Source organism: Cherax quadricarinatus, chromosome 61, assembly GCF_038502225.1.
Source record: "Cherax quadricarinatus isolate ZL_2023a chromosome 61, ASM3850222v1, whole genome shotgun sequence".
Lineage (NCBI taxonomy): Eukaryota > Metazoa > Arthropoda > Malacostraca > Decapoda > Parastacidae > Cherax > Cherax quadricarinatus.
The window spans coordinates 7,172,053-7,199,665 of record NC_091352.1 but is presented as its reverse complement, the minus strand read 5'-3'; the positions used below and the strand labels follow the sequence as shown (position 1 = coordinate 7,199,665).

The 27,613-nt window shown below is 37.6% G+C and overlaps 2 protein-coding genes across 3 annotated transcripts in view; one reads left to right on the top strand and one right to left on the bottom strand.

Annotated features, from left to right (window-relative positions):
- Positions 1 to 3,836: 3,836 nt before the first annotated feature.
- The window catches only part of LOC128699395 (DNA-binding protein SMUBP-2), a 65,181-nt gene continuing 41,404 nt past the window's right edge, over positions 3,837 to 27,613 (top strand). Inside the window, exons 1-11 of one of the 2 annotated variants that reach the window (XM_053792070.2) lie at positions 3,837 to 4,001; positions 7,180 to 7,325; positions 8,062 to 8,218; positions 8,600 to 8,772; positions 10,323 to 10,491; positions 11,737 to 11,879; positions 12,252 to 12,400; positions 12,771 to 12,908; positions 13,700 to 13,838; positions 14,608 to 14,752; positions 15,643 to 15,813. In XM_053792070.2, coding sequence (XP_053648045.1) covers positions 7,221 to 7,325; positions 8,062 to 8,218; positions 8,600 to 8,772; positions 10,323 to 10,491; positions 11,737 to 11,879; positions 12,252 to 12,400; positions 12,771 to 12,908; positions 13,700 to 13,838; positions 14,608 to 14,752; positions 15,643 to 15,813 — 1,489 coding nt within the window. In that variant the 5' untranslated portion in view covers positions 3,837 to 4,001; positions 7,180 to 7,220. The remainder of the gene's footprint in view (positions 4,002 to 7,179; positions 7,326 to 8,061; positions 8,219 to 8,599; positions 8,773 to 10,322; positions 10,492 to 11,736; positions 11,880 to 12,251; positions 12,401 to 12,770; positions 12,909 to 13,699; positions 13,839 to 14,607; positions 14,753 to 15,642; positions 15,814 to 27,613) is intronic. The other variant, XM_053792069.2, reaches the window with a different exon arrangement.
- LOC128699397 (alkaline phosphatase-like) overlaps positions 16,271 to 27,613 on the bottom strand; it is a 34,949-nt gene continuing 23,606 nt past the window's right edge. The window contains exons 6-12 of the mRNA XM_053792071.2: positions 27,011 to 27,174; positions 26,384 to 26,582; positions 24,456 to 24,592; positions 24,033 to 24,231; positions 22,823 to 22,920; positions 16,732 to 16,849; positions 16,271 to 16,581 (exon numbers count right to left, since the gene is read on the bottom strand). Coding sequence (XP_053648046.1) covers positions 16,463 to 16,581; positions 16,732 to 16,849; positions 22,823 to 22,920; positions 24,033 to 24,231; positions 24,456 to 24,592; positions 26,384 to 26,582; positions 27,011 to 27,174 — 1,034 coding nt within the window. The 3' untranslated portion in view covers positions 16,271 to 16,462. The remainder of the gene's footprint in view (positions 16,582 to 16,731; positions 16,850 to 22,822; positions 22,921 to 24,032; positions 24,232 to 24,455; positions 24,593 to 26,383; positions 26,583 to 27,010; positions 27,175 to 27,613) is intronic.

The window sequence follows — 27,613 nt, the reverse complement described above, 5'->3', positions numbered from 1 at the left end:
TCTACACATATGCTGCTATGTATGATAGTTCTATGTAACTTTATCTGTGTATACCTGAATAAACTTACTTACTTACTTTGACATATGCGGGCAGTCTGTTCGATTCCTTTATTGCTGTACAATAAAAGGTGTTTGAAGCCTGGCCATTGACTATGTGTGCTATAAAGTTGTGCTCTCTCCCCCTAATATTATGATTGCTTTGGTTCCCAACCATGACAAAATTGACAGCAAGATATTCTGGACACTGTCTGTGAGCAATTTTACAAACATGATTTAGCTTCAGTTGTTTTACTCTGTCTTCAACATTCAGCATATCCAACTGCTGTAATTCATTCTGACCTACATGTTCTCTTGGTCCCAGCCCCAGAATGAATCTTACGATTTTGTTCTGGGTGATTTGCAGTCTATCTTTCAGTTTTTTTGTCAAGGCAGAGTACCATGAAGAGCAAGCGTAATCCATATGGTATTGTATAAGGGCTAGACATAGGGTCCTGCGAGCCTCAGTAGGTAGACACTGTGCTTGTCTATACAGGAACTTCAGTCTGGCATTCGCTTTCTTTACTACACTGTTCCCTATCAATTCTCCTGACATGCATGGGTCAAAGGGGATTCCCAGATATTTTACTGATGAAACCAAAGTGATGGGCTCCCCATTACACTGGACATTAAAATTATTTACCCTTCTCAGTTTATGTTTCGTGCCAAAGAGAATGGCTTCAGTTTTCCCGAGGTGTAATGATAGTTTGTTGTCTACTAACCATTTGCTGCAGGACTCCAGTTCCAGTGTTAAAACATTAGCTATATCTTGTGGGTCTTTACTTGACACTAACAGAGCACTGTCATCTGCATACAGTAGGAGTTCGCACTTGACACTGATAGGCATGTCATTGACATAACATAAGAATAATAAGGGACCCAGAATACTACCTTGGGGAACTCCACATGCTATTGGCAGGGGTTCTGATTCCGTTTTGTTGATTTTGACAATTTGTCTCCTGTTGCTAAGGTAGGACTTAAACCAGTCTACAGAGCCTATACCGATAGCCTGAAGTTTCTTACATAATATATTGTGATTGACAGTATCGAAGGCCTTTTGCAGGTCTAAGGTTACCATACCTATGAGGTTCCCCCTTGACATTTCAGTTCTCAGGTAATCCATCAGATTAATTAGGGTTTCTCGTTTTCGTTTTTGTCGAAGGAAATTTCGTTCCCTCTCCTATTCCCGCCCAGTATTGGGCACTATTTTCTCCCCAGAAACCGTAAAGCAGATCACGGAAAGGGCAGAACTAGAACTTATGCACAAGGACCCCAATGAAAATAAGTCACTTTGACTTATTTGGGTTATCTTAGGTAACCTTTACATTTGCCGCTATGTATAACAATTTACGTAATGTATTTATGTGTACCTTGAGTTTACCTGGAGAGAGTTCCGGGGGTCAACGCCCCCGCGGCCCGGGTTGTGACCAGGCCTCCTGGTGGATCAGAGCCTGATCAACCAGGCTGTTACTGCTGGCTGCACGCAATCCAACGTACGAGCCACAGCCCGGCTGGTCAGGTATATATATATATATATATATATATATATATATATATATATATATATATATATATATATATATATATATATATATATATATATATATATATATATATGTCGTGCCGAATAGGCAGAACTTGCCATCTTGGCTTAAGTAGCAACGCTCATCTTGCCATCTAGGACAAGTGAAAATTTGTGTATGCAATAATTTCGCCAAAATCATTCTGAACCTAACGTAAAAAAAATGATTTCACTGTGCTTGTTTAGTATTAAATTACTGTAAACAAATTTAAAATATATTTAGTTAGGTTAGGCTAAAATAAATTGTTCTTGTTATAATAAGGTTAGGTAAGTTTTCTAAGATTCTTTTGGTGCAAAATTATATTTTTTTACATTATCACTAATAAAAAAATATATCTTTAAACGTATAAGAGAAAATTTTAGAAAGGACTTAATTTTAAATGAGTTCTTGCTAAATGACCAGTTTTACATATTCGGCACGACATATATACATATATATATATATATATATATATATATATATATATATATATATATATATATATATATATATATATATATATATATATATATATATATATGCAAAACAACCACTCTGAAAGAATAGAGAAATTCCAAGCGATTTCGTGACTACTCACATTATCATAGTTCCTTGATAATGTGAGTAGTCACGAAAGCGCTTGGAATTTTTCTATTCTTTCAGAGTGGTTGTTTTGCATATTCTTAAATCACCTGTTTACTGTGATCTTATTGCATATATATATATATATATATATATATATATATATATATATATATATATATATATATATATATATATATATATATACATATATATATATATATATATATATATATATATATATATATATATATATATATATATATATATATATATATGCAATATATATATATATATATATATATATATATATATATATATATATATATATATATATATATATATATATATATATATATATATATATATATATATTGCTGAAAATTACTTTGCTTGACAACTCTTAAGTAATTTTTGGGTACATGGTTTCCACTAATTATACACACCCTTTTCATATAATTTACACATAAAATTAAGTGAGTATACATAAATGCAGACCATTAGAATTACTTACCAAGTTATTATCTTGGTGATATATCCTAACTCCGCTCTAGCAGGCAGGTATGCTAAATATTGACCAATACTAAATACCTTGCCTAACTGGTGAGTTGACACCATACGTAAGGAGAAATTAAATTATTGTAGGTATACCCGATAATCAGAAAATCGTCCAATCACCGCGTCCAGTATTATCCTCGTTATCAGCTGTATTATGGCCAGATTACTATGTATCTGAACCCTTCCATATACCTATTATATTCACTCATTTCATGGCTCCCAGTTATTACCGATACACTCTTCACTGGCTTCGATTACCCACGATCAAATTATGCGACACTCCCCAGTTAATGTATACGTCCCGCCATTTTTGTTGCTTCCTTGAACGTTCTAATACATCTTTTTCAATTAAGTTAATAATACTTCCAGGTGTGTACTATATTTTCATTATTGAAATATTAATTTTCTCTAAAATTGTAATTACAGAATATAAGGAAATGATAGAGAATAGTAGTTCTCATGTTACAGAACATCTTTTAAAAATAACTAAAGATGCACATCTGCACGAGATTTTATAAATATTATTTTTCCCGGCAGTTTTTACACACAAATTACAGGAAAATTAACCAATTTTCCACAAAGGGACTTTATATGAAGTGTCTCAATAATATCATTTGGAAATCATTTGTAAACCACACTTTAAAGAAATAAAACAAACCATTTATCTTTTATCATTTGTCAAGTACTTCTTGTCCGTATATCAAGAACTAAGTTTATTTAGGCACATGTGCTAATAAGTATAATTATCATATTTAGTAATATATGTGTATATTACCTAGGCTACTCCAAAACAGTCAGATAAAGTAAGCGACATATTTCCACTGGGGCCCTTGTAATATCTTATTGTTTAGTAAGTAAGCTTATTTAGATACAGGTTCACTTAACTACTTACAGTTATCATATATATATCATATATACTTACAGTTATCATATATAGTTTAATATGTGTAAATGGGTATGGGGTGCATAATAAAGATGTTAAATTAACTAACCTAAACATAATAACCCGCACATAGGAGAGAGGAGCTGACCACGACGTTTCGGTCCAACTTGTCCAAGTCGGCCCGAAACGTCGTGGCCAGCTCTTCCTATGTGCAGGTTATTTATGTATTGTGACTTTGTTATTTAACTATCCTAAATAATAAACCTAGGGTTCGATACGGTGCATGATCTCAGTGGCCCTTTAAACCCCAACAAGAACTGGAAAAAAGAGTAAACCGCACACTTCTGACTAAGTAACCTACATCTATACTGAAGAGGAAGGTAATACATACAACAGAAGTGTACACAGAGGCTCACACATTATATAAAACATTGAAACCTCTGGAATGTCACCAGGTTCCATCTTGAATTGGGATGTAAACTACCGAAAGAATTCTCAACATTTCATTGTCAAGTTGTATGGGTTTTATCAGGCCATATTTTCATTTTTTACACTGTCAGATATACAATATGTTGGCTTTCAGAACGTAGTGCAGTATATTACTTAAGTTGTATTAATATTACATGTACCATTGACAAGGAGATATGAAAGACGTGTGCAAGTTTGGTGTATTTTGGAAACTTTAGGAAAATAAAGATACTCATATGTTGCACATATGTATTAAATCAAGATCTTGCTGTTCCTCATACGTTCCCAATAATAAATAGCTTCAAGGGGCTCTTGATCCAGGGATCAAAATTGCCTCCTATTTCCCATTCGCTATATGACCCACTATGAATTTAGTGCTTCCTCCCCCTACCCCAATTATATTAATAATAGATACCCAAACAATTATTTTCTATTGTCATGATCAATGCCAATAAGTCACTTTGACTTTTTTCTGTTAACCTAGGTAATTTATGCTATGTTAAATAAATAAATAATCTTTATTCCTACAGGTGCATGTACAAGGTATACAGGCCTAGTTGACATCGAAAGTGTGCTATTATATAGAAAGACCCTTGTTATGCAGAGCATTTCGGGCAAATTTTGTCCCAGGATGCGACTAGACAGACACCTAAAGTCAGTACCTGACCAGCCGGGTTGTGGCTTGTACGTTGGATTACGTATGGCCCTGATCCACCATGAGGCCTGGTCGCAGACTGGGCCGTGGGGGCATTGACCCCCAGAACTCTTTCCAGGTATACTCCAGGTATACACCAGTCAACTAACACCCATACAACCATACAACCGAGGAAGAAGTGAAGAGGCTGCTGAGTGAGCTAGATACCTCAAAGGCAATGGGGCCGGATAACATCTCTCCATGGGCTCTGAGAGAGGGAGCAGAGGCGCTAACAACGATACTCAACAAATCTATCGAAATAGGGCAACTACCTGAGGTATGGAAGACAGCAAATGTAGTACCAATTTTTCAAAAAAGGACACAAACATGAAGCATTAAATTACAGACCAGTGTCACTGACATGTATAGTATGCAAAGTCATGGAGAAGATTATCAGGAGAAGAGTTGTGGAATGCCTAGAAAGAAATGAGCTTCTCAACAACAGCCAACACGATTTCAGGGACTGGAAATTCTGTGTCACAAACCTACTGGAGTTCTATGACAGGTTGACAGCAGTAAGACAAGAGAAAGAGGGGTGGGTAGATTGCATTTTCTTAGACTGTAAGAAGGCATTTGACACAGTTCCACACAAGATTAGTGCAAAGGCTGGAGGACCAAGCAGGGATAACAGGAAAGGCTCTACAATGGATCACCACATACCATGACTCTGTTGTCAGGAAGACAACAGCGAGTCATGGTATGTGGTGAGGTGTCAGAGTGGGTGCCTGTGACAAGTGGAGTTCCACAGGGACCAGTGCTGTCTCTGGTATTTGTGAATGACATGACGGAAGGAGTAGACTCCGAAGTGTCCCTGTTTGTAGATGATGTGAAGTTCATGAGAAGAATTGAATTGGACGAGGATCAGGCAGAACTACAAAGGGATCTGGACAGGCTGCAGGCCTGGTCCAGCAACTGGCTCCTGGAGTTCAACCCCACCAAGTGCAAAGTTACCTGGAGTTACCTGGAGAGAGTTCCGGGGGTCAACGCCCCCGCGGCCCGGTCTGTGACCAGGCCTCCTGGTGGATCAGAGCCTGATCAACCAGGCTGTTGCTGCTGGCTGCACGCAAACCAACGTCATGAAGATTGGGGAAGGGCAATGAAGACCACAGACAGAGCACAGTCTAGGGGGCCAGAGACTACAAACCTAACTCAAGGAAAATGATCTTGAGGTGATTATAACACCAGGCACATCTCCTGAGGTGCACAACAACTAAATAACTGCTGCAGCATATGGGCGCCTAAGAACAGCTTTCTGACAACTTTATAAGGAATCGTTCGGGACCCTGTACACTTTGTACGTTAGGCCCATATTGGAGTATGCAGCACCAGTTTGGAACCCACACCTAACAAGCATGTAAGGAAACTAGAGAAAGCGCAGAGGTTTGCAACAAGACTAGTCCCAGAGCTAAGGGGTATGTCCTATGAGGAGAGGTTAAGGGAAATCGACCTGACAACGCTGGAGGACAGGAAAGATGGGGGGGACATGATAACAACATATAAAATACTGAGAGTAATTGACAGGGTGGACAGAGACAGAATGTTCCAGAGATGGGACACAGCAACTAGGGGTTACAGTTGGAAGTTGAAGACTCAGATGAATCACAGGGATGTCAGGAAGTATTTCTTCAGTCACAGAGTAGTCAGGAAGTGGAATAGTTTGAGAAGCAGTGTGGTGGAGGCAGGATCCATACATACCTTTAAGAAGAGGTGTGATAAATCTTATGGAGCGGGAAGAGTGACTGAGTAGTGGCCAGTGAAGAGGCGGGGGCAGGAGCTGTGACTCAACCCCTGCAACCACAACTAGGTGAGTACAACTAGGTGAGTACCCAGGTAGCTATTTTACTGATAAATTAGACACATGTGCAACTCTTGGGTATCTTTATTGAGGAAACGTTTCGCCACACAGTGGCTTCATCAGTCCATACGTAGGAGAAACTTGAAGAACAGGAGTAGAATGAGGTAATCAGTCCCTCAACCTTGAGACGATGTGTTCAGTCCATCAATCTCAAGATTGATGGACTGAACACATCAACTCAAGGTTGAGGGACTGATTACCTCATTCTACTCCTGTTCTTCAAGTTTCTCCTACGTATGGACTGATGAAGCCACTGTGTGGCGAAACGTTTCCTCAATAAAGATACCCAAGAGTTGCACATGTGTCTAATTTATCAACATGTCGGTTCTCTGAACCATTCATCTACAAAGCTATTTTACTGTTAAGTGAACATGGACAACAGGTGTCTTAAGGAAATGTGTCCTAATGTTTCCACCCATACTGGGAATCGACCCACATACCTCAGTGTGTGAGGTGAGTGTGCTAGCATTCGTGTACCTGTGCCTAAATAAACTAACTTACTCACTCATATAAATGTACTCTGTCATTTATTTTTTTGCAGATTATAATATTGCAAAGCATCCCTTAGAGTGAAGTTAAATAATGCCAGAAAAAATACCTAAATTGTCACTCCATGATTGGGTTGCCCTACACAGCTCTCTCCTGGAGGAGGAGAGGAAGGCAGAAGTTGCAGCAGCTCAAACTCAGGTACTATACTTATTATAAATAATTATGAATAATTTCGGTAGACAATAAAGTAGTTTTGATAGCAGTTGAGAAGTAGAAATTGAATCAGCTAGCAGTATAGGATACAATTAATAGATTAAAAGTTTACAATAGTGACTGTATTTCATTAGTTAGAAATGGCTGTGAAATCAAGTGGCGGCATGAAAATGAGGTGAATTGCAGAAATGGCCGAGATGAAGAATTGTAGGAGTGTTGAGGAATCGGTGGAAAGAAAAAAAATATCAGTATATGGTAAAAAGGGATTGTATAAGAATGTAGAGGTGGTTATACCTTTGTGTGGCTGTGAAACTTGGTGCTCAAATCTTACATCAAGCAGGAAGTATGTAAGGCAATGATTCTCAACCAGGGGTAAATTTTCCCTTTTGGGGTAAAAAATTACATGGTAAGGGGTAAATATTTGTGTACTATTTTTGTTAAACCTGAATAATTTTTTTTCTGACCTTGTTTTTCTGTCCCTTTGTGATGGTGATAAATTTTTTGTATAGAAGTAAGGGGGTAAATGGAGAAATACATCAAGCTGAGGGGGTTAATGATGGAGGAAACATTGAGAATCCCTGATGTAAAGTATAATTTAATGAGTGGAGGAGAAATATTTGAGAGTTTAGCCATGTAGAAGTGCTGGATTAATATAGGTTAATTAATGCTTTCACTGTGCATTGGTCATAACTGCAAACATAATATATGAAATTATTGACAGATTGAAGGTGTGCCATTGAAGAATCTCGAGGCACGAGGAATAGTCTTGAGAAACTTGGTAATCACTGAGCGGTCCACTGGATTGTATGGGCGGCCTTTGTTCACTCTTGTTCCAGCTCGGAAGGATGCCACACTACCAGCTAATAATTTTTCATCAGGTATAAAGCCACTTATGTGTACAGTATATTGCTGCATACAGAGTCTGAGATTATGTATTTAATGTCTTTAAAATAGACTAAATTGTTTTAATTCATTGCATAATTAGATTGTCATGTTACTGTTGATTCCATTATACATGCACGGTAATGCAACCAGGCTTGTTTAATGTTTCCTATGTTTTATCTTTATGTTACTTATTGTTGATTCATCTTAATGTTCTAGGAAAATTAATAAATAATGAGAATGATGTGAGAGAAATCTAAAAACATAAAATGATAAAAAAATCTAAAAAAATGTGTAGAGTAGCACTAAAATTATACTGTAATAGTTTGAAATTTATACTGCTTTTTCTCTCTGTGTAATGATAGCTTTCTCTGCAGGTGATATTGTGGGTGTATGCGAGTCTAGGTCAGAACATACCAGTCAAATAACAACAGGAGTAGTGACATATGTTTCTCAATCATCCATCCGCTTTGTCGTTGATGACGGTGCGGATGAATTGGATACCATTGGCGATGACATCAAGCTGCACTTACACAAGCTTTGTAATGATGTATGTAACATTCCAAATTACTGGTGGTCACTTTTAATAGTATAATAAATAGTATAATACTTGTGATTAGAGTATGTATTTAGTTTTTAACACATTCTTTGTATACCATAATAATTCCTTGAGTGAGGAAACAAATACCGCAAAACAGAGGAACTGTAAATTTCAGTTTTTATTGGATTTTTTCTCTCAACATGCTGGTCGTCTCCCACCAAGGCAGGGTGACTCAAAAAAAAAAAAGAAAAACACTTTTAACATCATTCACATACAATCTCTGTGTTTGCAGAGGTACGGAGATATGACAGTGCAGATCTCACTTGCAACAGCAAATATCCCAAACCCCCTCCTTTAAAGTGTAGGCATTGTACTTCCCACCTCCAGGACTCAAGTCTGGCTAACCAGTTTCCCTGAATCCCTTCACAAAATATTACCCTGCTCACACTTCAACATCTCGTCAGGTCCCAAAAACCATTTGTCTCCACTTACTCCTATCTAACATGCTCACACATACCTGCTGTATGTCCAAGGCCCTTGCAGGCAACCTCTTTTACCTCCTGCCTCCATCCTTTCCTAGGACAACCACGACCCCACCTACAGATTTATTAGCAAATAAAGAAATGGGGGAAATATAGTACACACCAGGTTAGCCTAGATGGTAGACCTCCGGATTGTCCATTTATGGACTGTGGTTAGAGCCCCTCATATGACAGTACACACCTGAGATGGTGACAGATTAGAATGCAAGAACCTTAAATTATCATTGTAATTAGTATACATTTTAGTAAAGATGAGAACCTTATTTTCCAAGAATGGTGTTTGTATATTTCTGTAAATACCTCTCAAAATGGTCAAGGCCGTAGCTACTGTCTGTTTCCTGTGTGAGTGTGGTTAAAATAGTTGCATCTCTTACCATAAGTGTTAACTTGGAAGTTTCCTTCCATTACTTTCTTATTTTTTCAGTAATTATTTTTGATCACGTTACTTCAGCCCCCATTCTGCTTTGTAACATATAGTAAAACACTGACACTTGTAGCAGAACAAGATTTATTTGCACATGTTACATGGTAGTAGATTGGTAGACAGCAGCCATCAAAGGATGTACAACCCCCCTATCAAATAAGTGTACAGTGGAAACCTGTTAAATTTTTTGCACTCTGGCTGGGTTGCTGTTTTTTTTTTACCACAGGATGGATATGGGGTGCACAATAAACTAACCACTTTAGTAGCAAAATCTAAAAAAAAGTAATCTCATGAACACATAAGATGACAGGTAAATCTTACATACCTTTTCTTACATTTAGTATACACATGACTTTACTTTCCTTTGGTCTTCTTAACAGTTTTTAATCCTTTAATATTTCCTTTCCATCCTAGAAGGCCTGGTCTTGAGACCATACCTGAAGGGTGTTCCGGGGAGTCGATGCCCCTGCGGCCCGATCCATGACCAGGGTATGGGGAAGATAATCCCCAGAAACCACTAGCAAATGAGCTTTTTTCTAAGTTGTAACTTCAGAAGGCTCCTAACTTCTGCTATAATTGTATAACTTTTTCAGGTAACATATAAAAGGATAAAATCTGGGCTGGTTGATCTTGATAAACAAATAAATGGTCCTGCTTCACACCTAGTTTCTGTCTTGTTTGGGGAGACGTTGCCTAGGTCTCCAGTGCCCTCCTTACCACCACAACTAACTTTACCAAATGGCAAATTGGCTCTCTTTAATAGTAAGTATGACTTTTTCATTAAGACATATATACATGTAATGAATATAGTTCAAAAACCAATTATTATTATTTTTTTTTTATTATCACACTGGCCGATTCCCACCAAGGCAGGGTGGCCCGAAAAAGAAAAACTTCCATCATCATTCACTCCATCACTGTCTTGCCAGAAGGGTGCTTTACACTACAGTTTTTAAACTGCAACATTAACACCCCTCCTTCAGAGTGCAGGCACTGTACTTCCCATCTCCAGGACTCAAGTCCGGCCTGCCGGTTTCCCTGAACCCCTTCATAAATGTTACTTTGCTCACACTCCAACAGCACGTCAAGTATTAAAAACCATTTGTCTCCATTCACTCCTATCAAACACGCTCACGCATGCCTGCTGGAAGTCCAAGCCCCTCGCACACAAAACCTCCTTTACCCCCTCCCTCCAACCTTTCCTAGGCCAACCCCTACCCCGCCTTCCTTCCACTACAGACTGATACACTCTTGAAGTCACTCTGTTTCGCTCCATTCTCTCTACATGTCCGAACCACCTCAACAACCCTTCCTCAGCCCTCTGGACAACAGTTTTGGTAATCCCGCACCTCCTCCTAACTTCCAAACTACGAATTCTCTGCATTATATTCACACCACACATTGCCCTCAGACATGACATCTCCACTGCCTCCAGCCTTCTCCTCGCTGCAACATTCATCACCCATGCTTCACACCCATATAAGAGCGTTGGTAAAACTATACTCTCATACATTCCCCTCTTTGCCTCCAAGGACAAAGTTCTTTGTCTCCACAGACTCCTAAGTGCACCACTCACCCTTTTCCCCTCATCAGTTCTATGATTCACCTCATCTTTCATAGACCCATCCGCTGACACGTCCACTCCCAAATATCTGAATACATTCACCTCCTCCATACTCTCTCCCTCCAATCTGATATCCAATCTTTCATCACCTAATCTTTTTGTTATCCTCATTATCTTACTCTTTCCAATTATAGTATAATAAAAAAAAATTTAATCCACACCAGCCATCTCTTGCTAAGGTTAGATAGCCCAGAAAAAAACGAGGAATAAGGAAACAAAAGTGTAAACATGTGGAGTGTAATATCAGAAAGGAGTTAAGTTGATAATGTGGGCTTAAATATGTGAAAAGGGAGGTGTAAAATAATTATATTACGTTTTGTCTATAATAAATATTTCCCTATACAGTAAATATTTGATGTTATTGTACTAAAATCATCACACAGAAAACCTGGATAATTCTCAAGTGGAGGCAGTGCAGTTTGCCATTCAGAGAAGTGATATAGCAGTGATTCATGGCCCACCAGGGACAGGCAAGACAACAACTTTGGTTGAAATTATTAAACAACATGTGAAACTGAAATCCAAGGTAAGTTAGACTGTGTTACATACTGTATAATATGTAAAAAAATAGTTATTAAGGCATCAGTGAATCCTTTGAAGTAGAGTATTGAAATGGCTTCAAGGAGAAACCTTAGTAGTATTTTTCCTTTAATTCTTTTTTTATTTACTTCTCTTATGCTATGGGCCCTCACACTTGCACCTAGAGAAGGATTTTGTCTAAAGACATGGTATATTTATCTCCAGTTAAATTATGATGAATCATTTATATTTTTTTCTTAATACAACATAATTAATTGTAATGTATTTAGAAATTTTTTATTTTGTCATTTATGAAAAAGAAGACACAAATTAGTTTAACTTTTTACAATTTTATTACCTGAATCACAAATTGTTTCAGATTCTAGCCTGTGCCCCATCCAACCTTGCTGTAGACAACTTGGTAGAACGGTTAGCCACTTCTGGTATACGTTTAGTGCGATTAGGTCATCCAGCACGGGTTACGCAACTTACGCAAAGACATACACTCGATGCCATTTTGCATAATAGGTTGGTATCAATTTTCATCTTGTACTTATTTTATTTACACTATAGGTGCTCCTTGACTTAGGATGGTTTGACTTACGATATATTAACTTTATGACAGTGCAAAGGAAATTACTTTGGAGAAGAAACTTAAGATAATTACCCAGCATGATGGCAGCAAGTCCATAACTTGTATTCATTTATTTACCTTTTAAATACAGCCTTTCCTCACTTAACGATGGAGTTCCGTTTCTAAGACCACGTTGGTGAACAAATTCGTCCATAAGTGAGGAGCATACTATAATGGTGGTAGATTTGTGTCAACCATCTTTGATATTGTTTTATATAGGTATTTTTAAATTTTCCTTTAACAGTTTTCATTTTTCCATTTCAGTGAAGAATCCAAAATTTTGGAAGATATTCGCCGAGATATAAGTAGCCACCTAGGGCAGCTAAAAGGTGCAAGAGATAAAGGCAAAAGGCAATATCTTCAAAAAGAAATAAAACTATTTAGGAAGGAGCTTCGTGAAAGGTATTAGTAAAGACTGTTCGCGTTTCTCATTCGTTAATAATTAATAGTTGAGAAATGCTACCTAGAGAAAAAATTCTTAAGGTTTTTGTTTAGTAAGTAATGTATTGCACTGCATTGAAAAGATTCTTTCTGTATACTGTACCTATATTTCAATTTTTTTTTCATTTCCTATATTGTGGGTTCCTCAAATATTGTAGGTGTTGCATTGTTTTCCTTACACTATGGGCACAATAAGGAAATACTACTGAGTCAACATCTGTGGTCCAAGACTGCTCAGCCTGCTACAGGTAAATACTATCAGAAACATTGTTGAGACAAGTGTAGAGGTTTCCAAGAGGAAAATGGATTACTACCTCAGCTGTATGAAAGATCAACAGGGCTGTAATGGTTATGTGGGTCAGTGGATCATCAACAGAAACAGCCTGATTGAACAGGCAGTCATCAGAAAGCCTGGCTCCAGGCTGAGCTGCATGGGTAAAACAGATTTAAAATAGGTCACAGGTATATCACAGGAGGAACTACTATATAAATCCCCCCCCCCCCAAACCAGCACGGACTGTTATTGTGTGTAGATAATGTGACATATACTGCCAGTTTATATGTTATTAAGTACAGTACATATCTCTCATTTTGCATTGTCAAAGAATGTACTAAATAGTATATTGTATTGTAAAATCAGTGTTAAAACAATAAGCTCTGACATTTTAAACCATACAGAAGGAAGGAAAGGTGTATGGAATTTGACATGAATGTTTTCCAGTGTTAGTACTGAGAGTAATCTCTGCCAACAGAGAGAGCCGACTGGTGCAGCAAGTGTTGCTAAGTTGTGATGTTATCCTGGCCACCCTGACTAGCAGCAGTAATGGTGGTCCACTCAAGCACCTCCCTCCACAACATTTGGATCTGGTCATTATTGATGAATGTTCACAGGTATTACCTATGACTGTTTTCTCTTAATGTTGAAGTATTTACCAGCGTGGCAATAAAATACATATTAGAATTTCCATTCAGTATATTCATATTCACTTTTTATGTGGTGACCCCCATTTCTATTAGGCATAAATTCTGTCATACACAATCACCCATTTTCTGCCCCCACTTGTTTTTTTGGCCATATTGTGTAGCTCAAGATCAAAGGGTTGGTTACCTAGTATCCACTACCAACACAAAAAATGTGGTAGTCAGTTGGTGCCCAGGACATGTCCAAGTCACAGGTATAATAAGTGGGAAGATTGAGCAGGCTGCAAGTTTTTGACCATTCTCTGTACACAAAAAGTCTTCATGAGATGATCCTCTGTAGATTGAGGATAAAGCACATCTCACTTACAGCCATCTGCTTGCAAGTGCTCCTACCCCTGTGTGACTTGTGTTGCTGACTATGAAGTATATTTTAATTGTTGGCCCATTTTTGTCCCTTTTTATAAGTTTTTTGTAATTTATAATTTTCAGGATACTGTATTAGCAGGAACTCCAGGGAGTTTTTAAGGAATCTTGTTTTATGTTAACCATTGTTGTTTATGTAATTGATGCAGAGAAATTTAACGTCATGTGTATGTGATATAATGTATTTTTCTTGTGTGGGCGTGTTAGCATGATTTATTTTTATTTTTGAGTGATTTTGTGCAAGATACTGAAAAAAAGGAACAAATAACTAAATCATGGTTCTAATTTAATAATGTATTTAATCATTGTTTTTCAGGCAATAGAGGCTGCATGTTACCTATCACTCCTGCGTGCGCCAAAGCTCATCATTGCAGGTGACCATTGTCAACTTCCTCCAACCATTGTATCAGCGGAGGCTGCAGCAAAGGGGCTTGAGCACTCACTTATGGAGAGAGTTATAGGTGTGTTCAGTGTCTTTGCCTCATGCAGTATTGCTATATAGCACTTGAACAGCCTTCTGGAACGAATTAAGTTCGTAACTTGAGGTACCACTGTATGTACATGTATAATTTATACAGTGAATATGCAGAGTTGTCAGTAGTTTGCGGTCATCATATTATATGGTGGTATTTATGGGAAAGTGCTACAGCTATAAGGGTCATAGAGTGGGAAATTAGATATGATCCAAGGAATGGGAGGGTAGCTCTATTTCCCTTGGATCAAGAGCCCTTCACTGGCACCAAGGCACTAAAGTTGAAGGAATGAAAAATAATGTTTAAGCAAGACATTGTACAATTAATTTTCTTTTTTTATTATATTTGTCTTCAAATATGTGTGTGTCTGTGTGTATGCATATGCTTACTCTCTCTCTCCCTATTCCAGACTACTTATAGTTGCTTTGGTAATGTTACTGCTCCACGTTCTTATGCACATTACTTATACAATTTAAAATAATCGATTAGCATCTATGTGCTATTTATAGGAACAAAGTAACATTTATAAGGGGATTCAGGGAAACTGGTTAGCCAGATTTGAGTACTGGAGGTGGGAAGTGCAGTGCATACATTCTGAAGGAGGGATGGGGATGCTTCTGGCAAGACAGTAATTGAGTGAATGACTGTGAAAATGTTTCTTCCGTTTTTTGGGGGTTCCCCTACCTTGCTAGGAGACAATTGATGTGTTAAATTTTTTATTTATGACATTATAGAAAGACGTTAATCATTTTGATTGTCTGGAGTGTTATACAGTTAAATGCACTATTTTGTGCTGCATATACATGTGTAGTTTACACTCATTTCTACATATTTACATGTATTGCATTCGTTACTACCATGAAATGAATTTCTTGCAGATCAATGTGGAGAAGGTATTGTAAGAATGCTAACAGTTCAGTACCGTATGAACACCCAAATAATGGAATGGGCATCATCAGCTATGTATCAGAACCGTCTAGTTGCAAGCCCTTCTGTTGCCAGTCACATTCTCCAAGACCTGAAGGGTGTCCATGTAAATGAAGATACAGGTAATGTTAACTATTTTTATTTGTTAAAAATCTGACTTTTGTTATGTGACTGACTGCTATCATTTGTAATTATTACACATGCATTGAGATGCTTGATTGTAGCTCTTCATATCCTTTTTGTTTGGAAATTGTGTACTAAAATGATCGACCTAAATATTGTTGTGGAATCCAGCACATGCCATAGTGATTTGCACTTCCTGCACCACATCTCGTGTTCAAAACTAATGTTATTACACTAGTTAGAAAAATCACCTGTTGCTTCTCCTTAGTACAAATGCCTCGTCTGAATATACAGTATAATCAGTCATATGCTACTCTAATATGCCCTCAACTCATGCCCATGTTTTGGAACACAAATAAGAAGTCCAGGATCAATGTAGCTGTCTTAAGGGACTATCTCTGCTTTTTTGTTGAGAAATACCTTAAATCAAATAATTTGACTTAGTAATTCATCCTCGTAGACAATACTCGCTGAGGACATCAAGCTATTGCATTCCAGTGTTGAGGTAGTCTTCCTGTCTCCAAACATGACATTCCAGGTGTAGTCCCTAGACCAAAGCATGGTTGCTAAGGAACACGTGGTGGTGAAAGTGACTTCTTCTTTGAGCCACCTGTCTAGGTGGGAAATGGACAGTATGTTAAAAAATCATTAATGATGTTTTGGTCGTGTACAGTTGAGTTTGTAGGGCCCAATACATGCAGCAAAACTCATTACATGGGCTATATAGCTCTGCTCATGTAACCTATGGAGCAGGTGCGACATTGGTCCTGAAAATGAAAATACAGATATTGAATGGCTTGCTTATGCATGCATAAATCTTGAGATGTTACTAATGAAGTGCAGTATTATATTCTTTATTAGGAATTACAGAAGAGGCACCAAATATGTCATGTCATATAAGTGAATCAGATAGTTACCAATTGCATAGGCAGCAACATCCTCCCCAGCATGGGTTTCATAGCCTAGAGGAACGGCTGAAAGAGGCTGGTAACCAGGTTGTGTAGTATTTTCTTTTCTGACATCAGGCCGTGTAACCTGCATGAAGCTTTATTGAATTATGCATCTTGTGTAATATCTAGCACTTTCATTCCCTTTAAGGAATTGAGCAACCCTTCCCTTCCTTGGATCAAACCTGATTACCTCTCATTCTCCAGGTGCTGTAGAATCCCTATGAATATGCAAATAACACACCACAGAAGCATATTCTGCACATCATAAATCTCCTTACGTCTTTTAGCTTTTACTTCACATCACAATTCACCACTTAATTCCTCGGTTTACTACGTGGTTCCCTGCTTCCTTAAAACTTCTGTTATCCTAATATGTCCATGAGTGCTTACTTTTTAAAATTTCTGTAGCATTATGCATTATGATGGCAGTCCCTGAATTTATTACACAAAATTACAAGAGAATATAATATTACAGTGGAATGCCATATGTTCAGCTCATTCAGCAGAGGCTATCTGAAGTTTTAATTTGTCTGAAGATATTGAGCATGAAAATTTAAGGGAATTTTTTAAAGAAACATTCTCAAGACAAAACAGGAAAGTACGAATCATATAAAAATAGGGTTCATCATTTCCTGTTGTCCTTTTTCTCCTTTATGTGCTGTATATATCAGATTGGAGGGAGAGAGTATGGAGGAGGTGAATGTATTCAGATATTTGGGAGTGGACGTATCAGCGGATGGGTCTATGAAAGATGAGGTGAATCATAGAATTGATGAGGGAAAAAGAGTGAGTGGTGCACTTAGGAGTCTGTGGAGACAAAGAACTTTGTCCTTGGAGGCAAAGAAGGGAATGTATGAGAGTATAGTTTTACCAACGCTCTTATATGGGTGTGAAGCATGGGTGATGAATGTTGCAGCGAGGAGAAGGCTGGAGGCAGTGGAGATGTCATGTCTGAGAGCAATGTGTGGTGTGAATATAATGCAGAGAATTCGTAGTTTGGAAGTTAGGAGGAGGTGCGGGATTACCAAAACTGTTGTCCAGAGGGCTGAGGAAGGGTTGTTGAGGTGGTTCAGACATGTGGAGAGAATGGAGCGAAACAGAATAACTTCAAGAGTGTATCAGTCTGTAGTGGAAGGAAGGCGGGGTAGGGGTCGGCCTAGGAAAGGTTGGAGGGAGGGGGTAAAGGAGGTTTTGTGTGCGAGGGGCTTGGACTTCCAGCAGGCATGCGTGAGCGTGTTTGATAGGAGTGAATGGAGATAAATGGTTTTTAATACTTGACGTGCTGTTGGAGTGTGAGCAAAGTAACATTCATGAAGGGGTTCAGGGAAACCGGCAGGCCGGACTTGAGTCCTGGAGAAGGGAAGTACAGTGCCTGCACTCTGAAGGAGGGGTGTTAATGTTGCAGTTTAAAAACTGTAGTGTAAAGCACCCTTCTGGCAAGACAGTGATGGAGTGAATGATGGTGAAAGTTTTTCTTTTTCGGGCCACCCTGCCTTGGTGGGAATCGGCCAGTGTGATAATAATAAAAAAAAAAAATAATATATATATATATATATATATATATATATATATTTTTTCAGCAAGTCGGCCGTCTCCCACCGAGGCAGGGTGACCCAAAAAAGAAAGAAAATCCCCAAAAAGAAAATACTTTCATCATCATTCAACACTTTCACCACACTCACACATTATCACTGTTTTTGCAGAATACAACAGTTTAGAAGCATACACATATAAAGACACACAACATATCCCTCCAAACTGCCAATATCCCAAACCCCTCCTTTAAAGTGCAGGCATTGTACTTCCCATTTCCAGGACTCAAGTCCGACTATATGAAAATAACCGGTTACCCTGAATTTTTTTTTTTTTTTTTTTTCAACAAGTCGGCCGTCTCCCACCGAGGCAGGGTGACCCAAAAAAAAGAAAGAAAATCCCCAAAAAGAAAATACTTTCATCATCATTCAACACTTTCACCACACTAGCACATTATCACTGTTTTTGCAGAGGTGCTCAGAATACAACAGTCTAGAAGCATACGCAGCGCTGTATAGCCCTTGTGGCTTAGCGCTTCTTTTTTTATTATAATAATAATCTAGAAGCATACACATATAAAGATACACAACATATCCCTCCAAACTGCCAATATCCCAAACCCCTCCTTTAAAGTGCAGGCATTGTACTTCCCATTTCCAGGACTCAAGTCCGACTATATGAAAATAACCGGTTTCCCTGAATCCCTTCACTAAATATTACCCTGCTCACACTCCAACAGATCGTCAGGTCCCAAGTACCATTCATCTCCATTCACTCCTATCTAACACGCTCACGCACGCTTGCTGGACGTCCAAGCCCCTTGCCCACAAAACCTCCTTTACCCCCTCTCTCCAACCCTTTCGAGGACGACCCCTACCCCGCCTTCCTTCCCCTATAGATTTATATGCTTTCCATGTCATTCTACTTTGATCCATTCTCTCTAAATGACCAAACCACCTCAACAACCCCTCTTCTGCCCTCTGACTAATACTTTTATTAACTCCACACCTTCTCCTAATTTCCACACTCCGAATTTTCTGCATAATATTTACACCACACATTGCCCTTAAACAGGACATCTCCACTGCCTCCAACCGTCTCCTCGCTGCTGCATTTACCACCCAAGCTTCACACCCATATAAGAGTGTTGGTACTACTATACTTTCATACATTCCCTTCTTTGCCTCCATAGATAACATTTTTTGACTCCACATATACCTCAACGCACCACTCACCTTTTTTCCCTCATCAATTCTGTGATTAACCTCATCCTTCATAAATCCATCCGCCGACACGTCAACTCCCAAGTATCTGAAAACATCCACTTCTTCCATACTCCTCCTCCCCAATTTGATATCCAATTTTTCTTTATCTAAATCATTTGACACCCTCATCACCTTACTCTTTTCTATGTTCACTTTCAACTTTCTACCTTTACACACATTCCCAAACTCATCCACTAACCTTTGCAATTTTTCTTTAGAATCTCCCATAAGCACAGTATCATCAGCAAAAAGTAACTGTCAATTCCCATTTTGAATTTGATTCCCCAAAATTTAATCCCACCCCTCTCCCGAACACCCTAGCATTTACTTCCTTTACAACCCCATCTATAAATATATTAAACAACCATGGTGACATTACACATTCCTGTCTAAGACCCACTTTTACCGGGAAGTAGTCTCCCTCTCTTCTACACACCCTAACCTGAGCCTCACTATCCTCATAAAAACTCTTTGCTGTATATATACAGCATATAAATCGTGTGTTAGTTAAGGCTGAAAGGCAAAATATTACTGTTAATAACTGAAATTTTTTAAAAAATGTGATAGGATTTCACGTAGATTCTCAGCATCATCAAATAACCTCACTTTAAAAACTCGTCATATTTAACCCATTAGTAATTACCCTATGCGCTTTACCATGCACTAGCACATACACAAGGCTTATGGTCATTAATATTGTCATAAATGAATGTAAATAATCTTTAAACAAAGAAGTCATTTGCATTCTGCAATTTTGATATCTGTACACTTCAGTAAAGATTTAAAACTGAGTGTTAGTAATTGTGCTTTCCTCCTATGGGTTATCCTCCTTTATTGGGAAATGACCCTGCTTTTCGGAATAATGCAAGTACAGTGGAACCCTGGATTTCGCATGCACCGGATATCGGACATTTTAGATTTAAAACACTTTTTTGGGTGAAATTTTGCTCCGGATTTCATACCTTGTTCCTGGAATCGTACATATCGGACGTGTTCGCCCGCCAGAACGCCGCCTCAGTCTGGCTTTGTCATTGGTTGAGTGAGCATTCATCTGAAACATTTCACAATTTTTGTGCTTGTTTATTGATTACGACTGCGAAATAAGCCACCATGGGCCCAAAGAAAGTTCTTAGTGCCAGCCCTTTGGTAAAGAAAGTGAGAAACATGATAGAATTGAAGAAAGAGATTGTAAAAAAATACAAAAGTGGCATATGTTTAGTCAAGCTTGCCAGGATGTATGGGAAGTTGAAATCAACAATCTGTTCCATCCTGGCAAAGAAAGTAGAAATCAAGGAAGCTAAAGTTACGAAAGGGGTGAATATGCTAACGAAACAGAGATCACAAACAATCAAAGATGTGGAGAAGTTGTTGTTGGTGTGGATCAACGAAAAACAGTTAGCTGGAGATAGTGTTGTGGAGTCGATCATTTGCGAAAAGGCAAAGCAGCTGCTTGCACATCTCATAATGAAAATGCCTGGAATGAATGCTGCTGTCAGCAAATTTAAGGCCAGCAGAGGCTGGTTTGACAGATTCAAGAAGCATAGTGGCATACAGAGTGTTGCAAGGCATGGTGAGGCTGCAAGTTCACACAAACATGCTGCTGAAGAATTCGTTAATGAATTCAAGGAGTACATAGAGGCTGAAGGATTCCTCCCCCCCAACAAGTGTTCAGTTGTGATGAAACATGCTTCTTTTGGCCTGTTTCATCACAAGAAAATGCCAAAAAGGACCTACATCGCGCAGGAGGAAAAGGCACTGCCAGCACACAAGCCTATGAAGGATAGGCTAACTCTTTTGTTCTGTGGTAACGCTAATGGGGATTTCAAAGTGAAGCCTTTACTGGTGTATCACTCTGAAAATCCCAGAGTGTTCAAGAAAAACAATGTCATCAAGAGTCAATTGTGTGTGATGTGGAAAGTTAATAATAAGGAATGGGTTATGAGGCAAATTTTCATTGACTGGGTCCATGAAGTGTTTGGCCCGAGTGTGAAAAAATACCTCCTGGAAAATAACTTGCCACTCAAGTGCCTCCTGGTACTGGACAGTGCTCCTGCTCATCCTCCAGACTTGGAAGACCAATTGATTAGGGACTTCAGTTTTATAACAGTGAAGTTCTTGCCTCCTAGCACCACTCCTCTCATCCAGTCCATGGACCATCAGGTCATTTTGAACTTCAAAAACTCTGCAGAAAAGCAATGTTTCAAAGGTGCTTTGAAGTGACCTCAGACACTGACTTGACCCTAAGAGAGTTCTGGAGGAATCTCTTCAATATCCTCCATTGAATAAGCTTTATAGGTAAGGCTTTGCAGGGAGTGATTTCCAGGACTTTCAACTCTGCTTGGAGAAAATTGTGGCCAGAATGTGTCCTCGACAAGGATTTTGAAGGGTTTGAAGCTGACCCTGATGACCCTTTGCCTGTTGTGGAATCTATTGTGTCTTTGGGGAAGTCCATGGGGTTGGAGGTGAGTGGCAAGGATGTAGAAGAGTTGGTGGAGGATCACAGGGAAGAGCTAACCACTGAAGAGCTGCAAGACCTTCAACTGGAACAGCAACAGACTGCAGCTGAGGAAATTGCTTCAGAGGAGGAGGAAGAGAGAGGGGAGAAGGTGCCTTCTTCAGTGATTAAGGACATTTCTGCAAAGTGGAATGAGGTGCAAACTTTTGTTGAAAAATATCACCCTGACAAAGCTGATACAAGCTGTATCTGCAACATGTTCTGTGACAATACTTATCCCATTTTAGGCAAATCTTAAAGAGATGCCAGAAACAGAGCTCTCTGAACAGATTTTTAGTGTGACAGGAGTCCAGTGCCAGTAAAAGACAAAGAAGGGAAGTAACCCCAGAGAGGGCTTTGATACCTGAAGTCCTTATGGAGGGGGATTCCCCTTCCAAACAATAACCTCAACTCTCTCTTCCCTCTTCACCTTCTTTAATATACCAACAAGAGTCTTCAGTAAAGGTATGTAATGTTCACTTATCATTAAAATTAGTGCTTTATACTTATTTCTCATTGTTTTCTGTATAGTTATTCTTTAAAAAATTAATTTTTGTGAATATTTTTGGGTGTCTGGAATGGATTAATTGGATTTACATTTTTTCTTATGGGAAATATTACTTCGGTTTTTGTACGTTTCAGATTTAGAATGACCTTCTGGAATGGATTAAGTACGAAATCCAGGGTTCCACTGTTGTACTATACAGGATTATTTTTTAATACATGGTTTAAAAGAATGTAATAGCAAAAAGATGTGTTGTCATACCTTACTACCATTCCAGTAATGATTATAAGCAATGCCATTAGTAAACATAAGAGTAGTGTAGGGTAGATTATCAATGTCTGATGGTGTGCTTCCTATGCCTGCAAAACAATAGACAGAAAAATATCAGATGGAGATAAATCACTTTCTATGAATATTAATGTTACAGCATAATATCAGATGAGTTATACATGAATTATATAGTTTTCCTCACTTTATTTGGTTCCACTTTGTGCAAACTTGGTTATGTGTGGCAATCCTGTTTCTTCAGTAATTTTCTATATGGTATGTGGTATAAATTTGCTCTTTTGAGATTACCCAAGTCCAGTACTACTTGATATTTTAACAGTGTATCTTTAGATATCGCTCTAAATTAGTTTATATTGACATTCAACGTGGTATGCTCATTTTTTTTTTTTTGTGTGTGTGTAAACATCAGTGGGGATGTTGCAGTTGGAGTGGTGATTTGATTGCGATTGTCAGCAAATTTCTGGAAAGACTGTGATTGATTGAATGTTGGTGAATGTCTTTTCTTATTTGGGTCACCCTGCTTTCGTGGGAAATAGTCATTTGAGTAAAAAAAGAAATCAAGAAATGTGGATTTTTTTCTTACTCTCTTCCTCTTTTTCCCCATTCCCTCAATTCTAATGCATAATTGTATATGAAGTATGACTGAATTTTGGATTCTAACTTTTTTGGACCAAATTCATTTTTTTATTTGACCACATGGTAAATGTGTAGTAAGCTCATATTTTTTGGTAAACACATGTCAAGGAATGTAGAATTTATGAAATGTTGTAATTTTAACACACTACCGTCTCCCACCGATTGTCTTCTTATGCGCCATCAGTGGGTAATGGATCTGTCACATAAAGCAAGGAATATCTTGCATATATATGATGATTATATCCTCTATTTGCTGTCAGTTAATTATCATTTATATACAGTATTTCACTTGGTATTCTTTTATAATAATATTTACTTCTTTTTTTTTTTAACATGTCAGCTGTTTCATCATTCAACACTTTCACCATCATTCATACATAATCACTGTCCTTGCAGAGGCACTCAGATATGACAGTTTAGATTCACTCCAAACAGCCAATATCCCAAACATATACAATATACATATACTTAGTACTGTACTGTTTATAATAAATTTACAAGGTACATAGTTAAAAAAAATATTTCTGTATTAATATACTGTACATACCTAGAATGTTATTTCCTCTCTTGGCATAGCCATTAATGGTCATAACGTGGGAGTGATCAGCTGTGACAATGACTAGGGTTTCACTTAGATCCACCATTGATAGAGCAGTATTAAGAGCATCTTCAAAGGCTACAATTTCCTCAAAAGCACGCAGAGGTTGGGTTTCATGCATAGCATGATCAATCCTGCCACCCTCGACCTGTTATTAAGGGTGCTCATCACTGATGTGTGTTCTATTATTAAAAATTAAGTTAGGCATCCTTTTTTGCTACACAATTTTTTTTTTTCAAAATCTACTATTATCTACATAAAGCCATATTAACAATGGAAACTGATGAAAAAGTGAATTATAAGTGACAGTTAACTATATTTTAGATATGATGAATGTATAAAGTAATTTAAGAGTATATCATTAATATTTACCATTAGAAAGAACCCCTTGTGCCTGTTTTTGGAGAGGATCTTGATTGCCACAGATGTCATGTTAGCCAGACTTGGCTGACCTGAGGGCCCCTTATCACGATCAATTTCATAATCCATGTTGGTGTCAGAGAACAGTCCTGATAAAAGAGAACATATGTTAACTTTAAATACTGTAGTTTTTATATTAGAAAGGTGCTGTTTAACATGTGAATCCCACTAATTTTAAATTTCAATAATTACATAGCTAGTACAAAGTTTTTACATTATGTTTTAACGATTCTTTGCCCATTCTCAGACCATGCCTCCTAAACTGTAAAGAAAATATTAGAGAACTAAGAATTAATCTACTGTTTTAAGAAAAACAGGGAAGTAAAGTGTATATTGAATGCAAGAAGAAATTATAAGGAGCAATTAGAAATAAAGTATAAATGACTCTGTGACTAGTTTTTGGCCATCCCTCAGTAAGTATTGCTCTAACCTTCATAATATTGACATTCATAAAAAAGTGTTGAAAAAGAAGAGAAATTTGAGTGTGGGAATTCCACTGAGCACATTTTCAGCAAAATTCCATGTTAGTTTTCATTTAAAAGATCATAAGCCAAGCCAAAAGTGAACCAGTACCCTGGCTGACCCAAGTTGGGATATGTAGATGACAAGTCGATCAACTGGGTATCCACACATAAGACGAGTATGGAATATCACATCCGTATGAGTTAACCCTTTCAGGGTTTCTGATGTACTAGTACGGCTTACGCACCAGGGTTTTTGACGTACTAGTACACCTAAATTCTAGCACCCTCAAATCTAGTGAGACAAAGCTGGTAGGCCTACATATGAAAGAATGGGTCTGTGGTCAGTGTGCGCAGTATAAAAAAAATCCTGCAGCACACAGTGCGCAATGAGAAAAAAAAACTTTGACAGTGTTTTTGGTTTAAAACTGCGAATTTGCACTGTATTTTAGTATGGTATTTATGATGGTATTCTAGTTTTCCTGGTCTCATTTTATAGAATGGAAGACATATTACAGAAATTGAGACGATTTTGATTGGTTTTACAATGAAAAGTATCTTGAAATTGAGCTCGAAGTAGCAGAAATCTTTGATTTTTGTCAAAGTTCAAAAGTAAACAAATCATGCTACACATCCAATACACGTCAACTGGTGAGTCTTATATTCTTTCACAAGTGCGCTGATATTATTTATACCATTTCTACACTAATGCAGTAGTCTGCATAACAGTAAATCTTCTATTTTTTGTGAGAATAAAAATTCAAAGTGGAAAGCAAAAGAATGTAAGAGGGGCGTGGGGACGTGACTAATGAACAGAGGAAATGTTATTTTAGTGCCAGGAATGTCTTTCTTGTTTATTCTGGACCCTATTTGGAAATTGGCATCTTTTGAAATTTGTGCGAAATTGGCAAAATTGCTAAATTCTGACCACTTTATTGGATAGTTGAAATTGGTAAATGGGTGGTTTCTTGTACTTATTCGATAGAAAAAATGGAGTTCTAGCGAAATGGTTATGATTTTTGTCGACTAGTACACTGGAATTGGCCGAAAATAGGGCTCAAAGTGGGCAAAATTGCCAATGCTTAAGCATCGTGTTGACCGCTAAATTTGCGAGAGCATAATTTCGTAAGTTTTCCATCAAATTTCATACTTTTGGTATCATTATGATCGGGAAAAGATTCTCTATCTTTTCATAAGAATTTTTTTTTTTTTTTTTTAAATTTGTCGACTCTGAGAACAAGTCTGGGTGAGGGCCTGTTGACCCTGAAAGGGTTAAGCAAGACGGTGGTCAAAGTGGTTAGTGTACAACTTGACTCAATTACAACTGTGATTCAATTACAAAGGGATAATTTATAATAATTGTTCATTGAACTTTGATTTTGAAAAAAATACTGTTAATAACAAACTAATAATAATTACCTATTAAATTATCAGTTTTATCAGTATCAATACTCATGAGGTGTTGTTTATTCTGTACATATTCAGCTTTATATCCAAAAGCCCTTTTGTGCATTAACCATTCATGTGTTAGGTTACGATGGTCACCACGTACACAGTTGAGTTTATCGGGTATTCCAGTTGATGCCCCTAATGGAAATCGTCCCCCTCCAAGTATTACCTGAGAAATATAAAAAAAAATGAAATGATCTGCATATCTATACAGTATTTGCAATAATGAGAACAGTAAAATAAAAGACCATAATTTTTTTTTTAAAGCTATTTAATGCATTAGCTTCAGTGATGCTACTTTGGCAGTTTGTTATATTCTGTCTGCAACTCTTTTGCCAAACTAGTGCTTTCCTACTTTCTTTCAGAGTTCAACTTGAATTTATTATTTTGACTTCTTTCTTGTTTAGATGTTCTAAATGCCATAATTACATGTTTGTTATTTATAACAGGTTTCTACTTTTACACTTCAATTATCTCTTCCTTCATTCTACACCCTGTATGATGATTACTGTATTGTAGTCATAAACAGACATGGAACATGTGACTAATGTAGACTTTGTAAATGTGAATAATGGAGAATATATGGGGGTAACCTACCTTGACATCTTTTCCTGGAGCATTCTCAACAAGTTGTTTAGCAATATCTCTGCAGCCATGGCCAAGCTTTCCAAGTTTTGTATCACATTCCCAGTCACGGTTTGGAGAATGGGCATATAGAGCAGCAGGTGTGGCATGGGTCACTCGTGTCGTTGTCACAAATCCTGAAAATGCAAAATATTGAATGTACTACCATATTTTGGACCCTGCTTAGGAAATTCATTTGTAATTTTTTTTTTTTTTTGAATTACATAAAAGAAATTACTTTTGTTTATTGTGGTCTTTTTCCATAATTCATAGCTGCATACAGGTAGTTTTCCAACTTAGATTTTGAATTAAAACATTTACACTGTTTCTCATGCATTATCTTGATCACTTTAGCAGTGTTGTTACATTCTGATGCAAATTATATGTCTCTGTATTAGTTCTTCCCATTTTATGTCATTTGGTTTATGGTTTTCCTCATTTCAGAGTTTTTGTTTCATGACCATGAACATTATGAAAATGCTATATTTTGTTACTTGCTTCATATATTGCATTTACCTAAATTTACAGTAATATGATGAACAGTTAAAAAAAAAATGTGGTGCAGTACATGCTCTT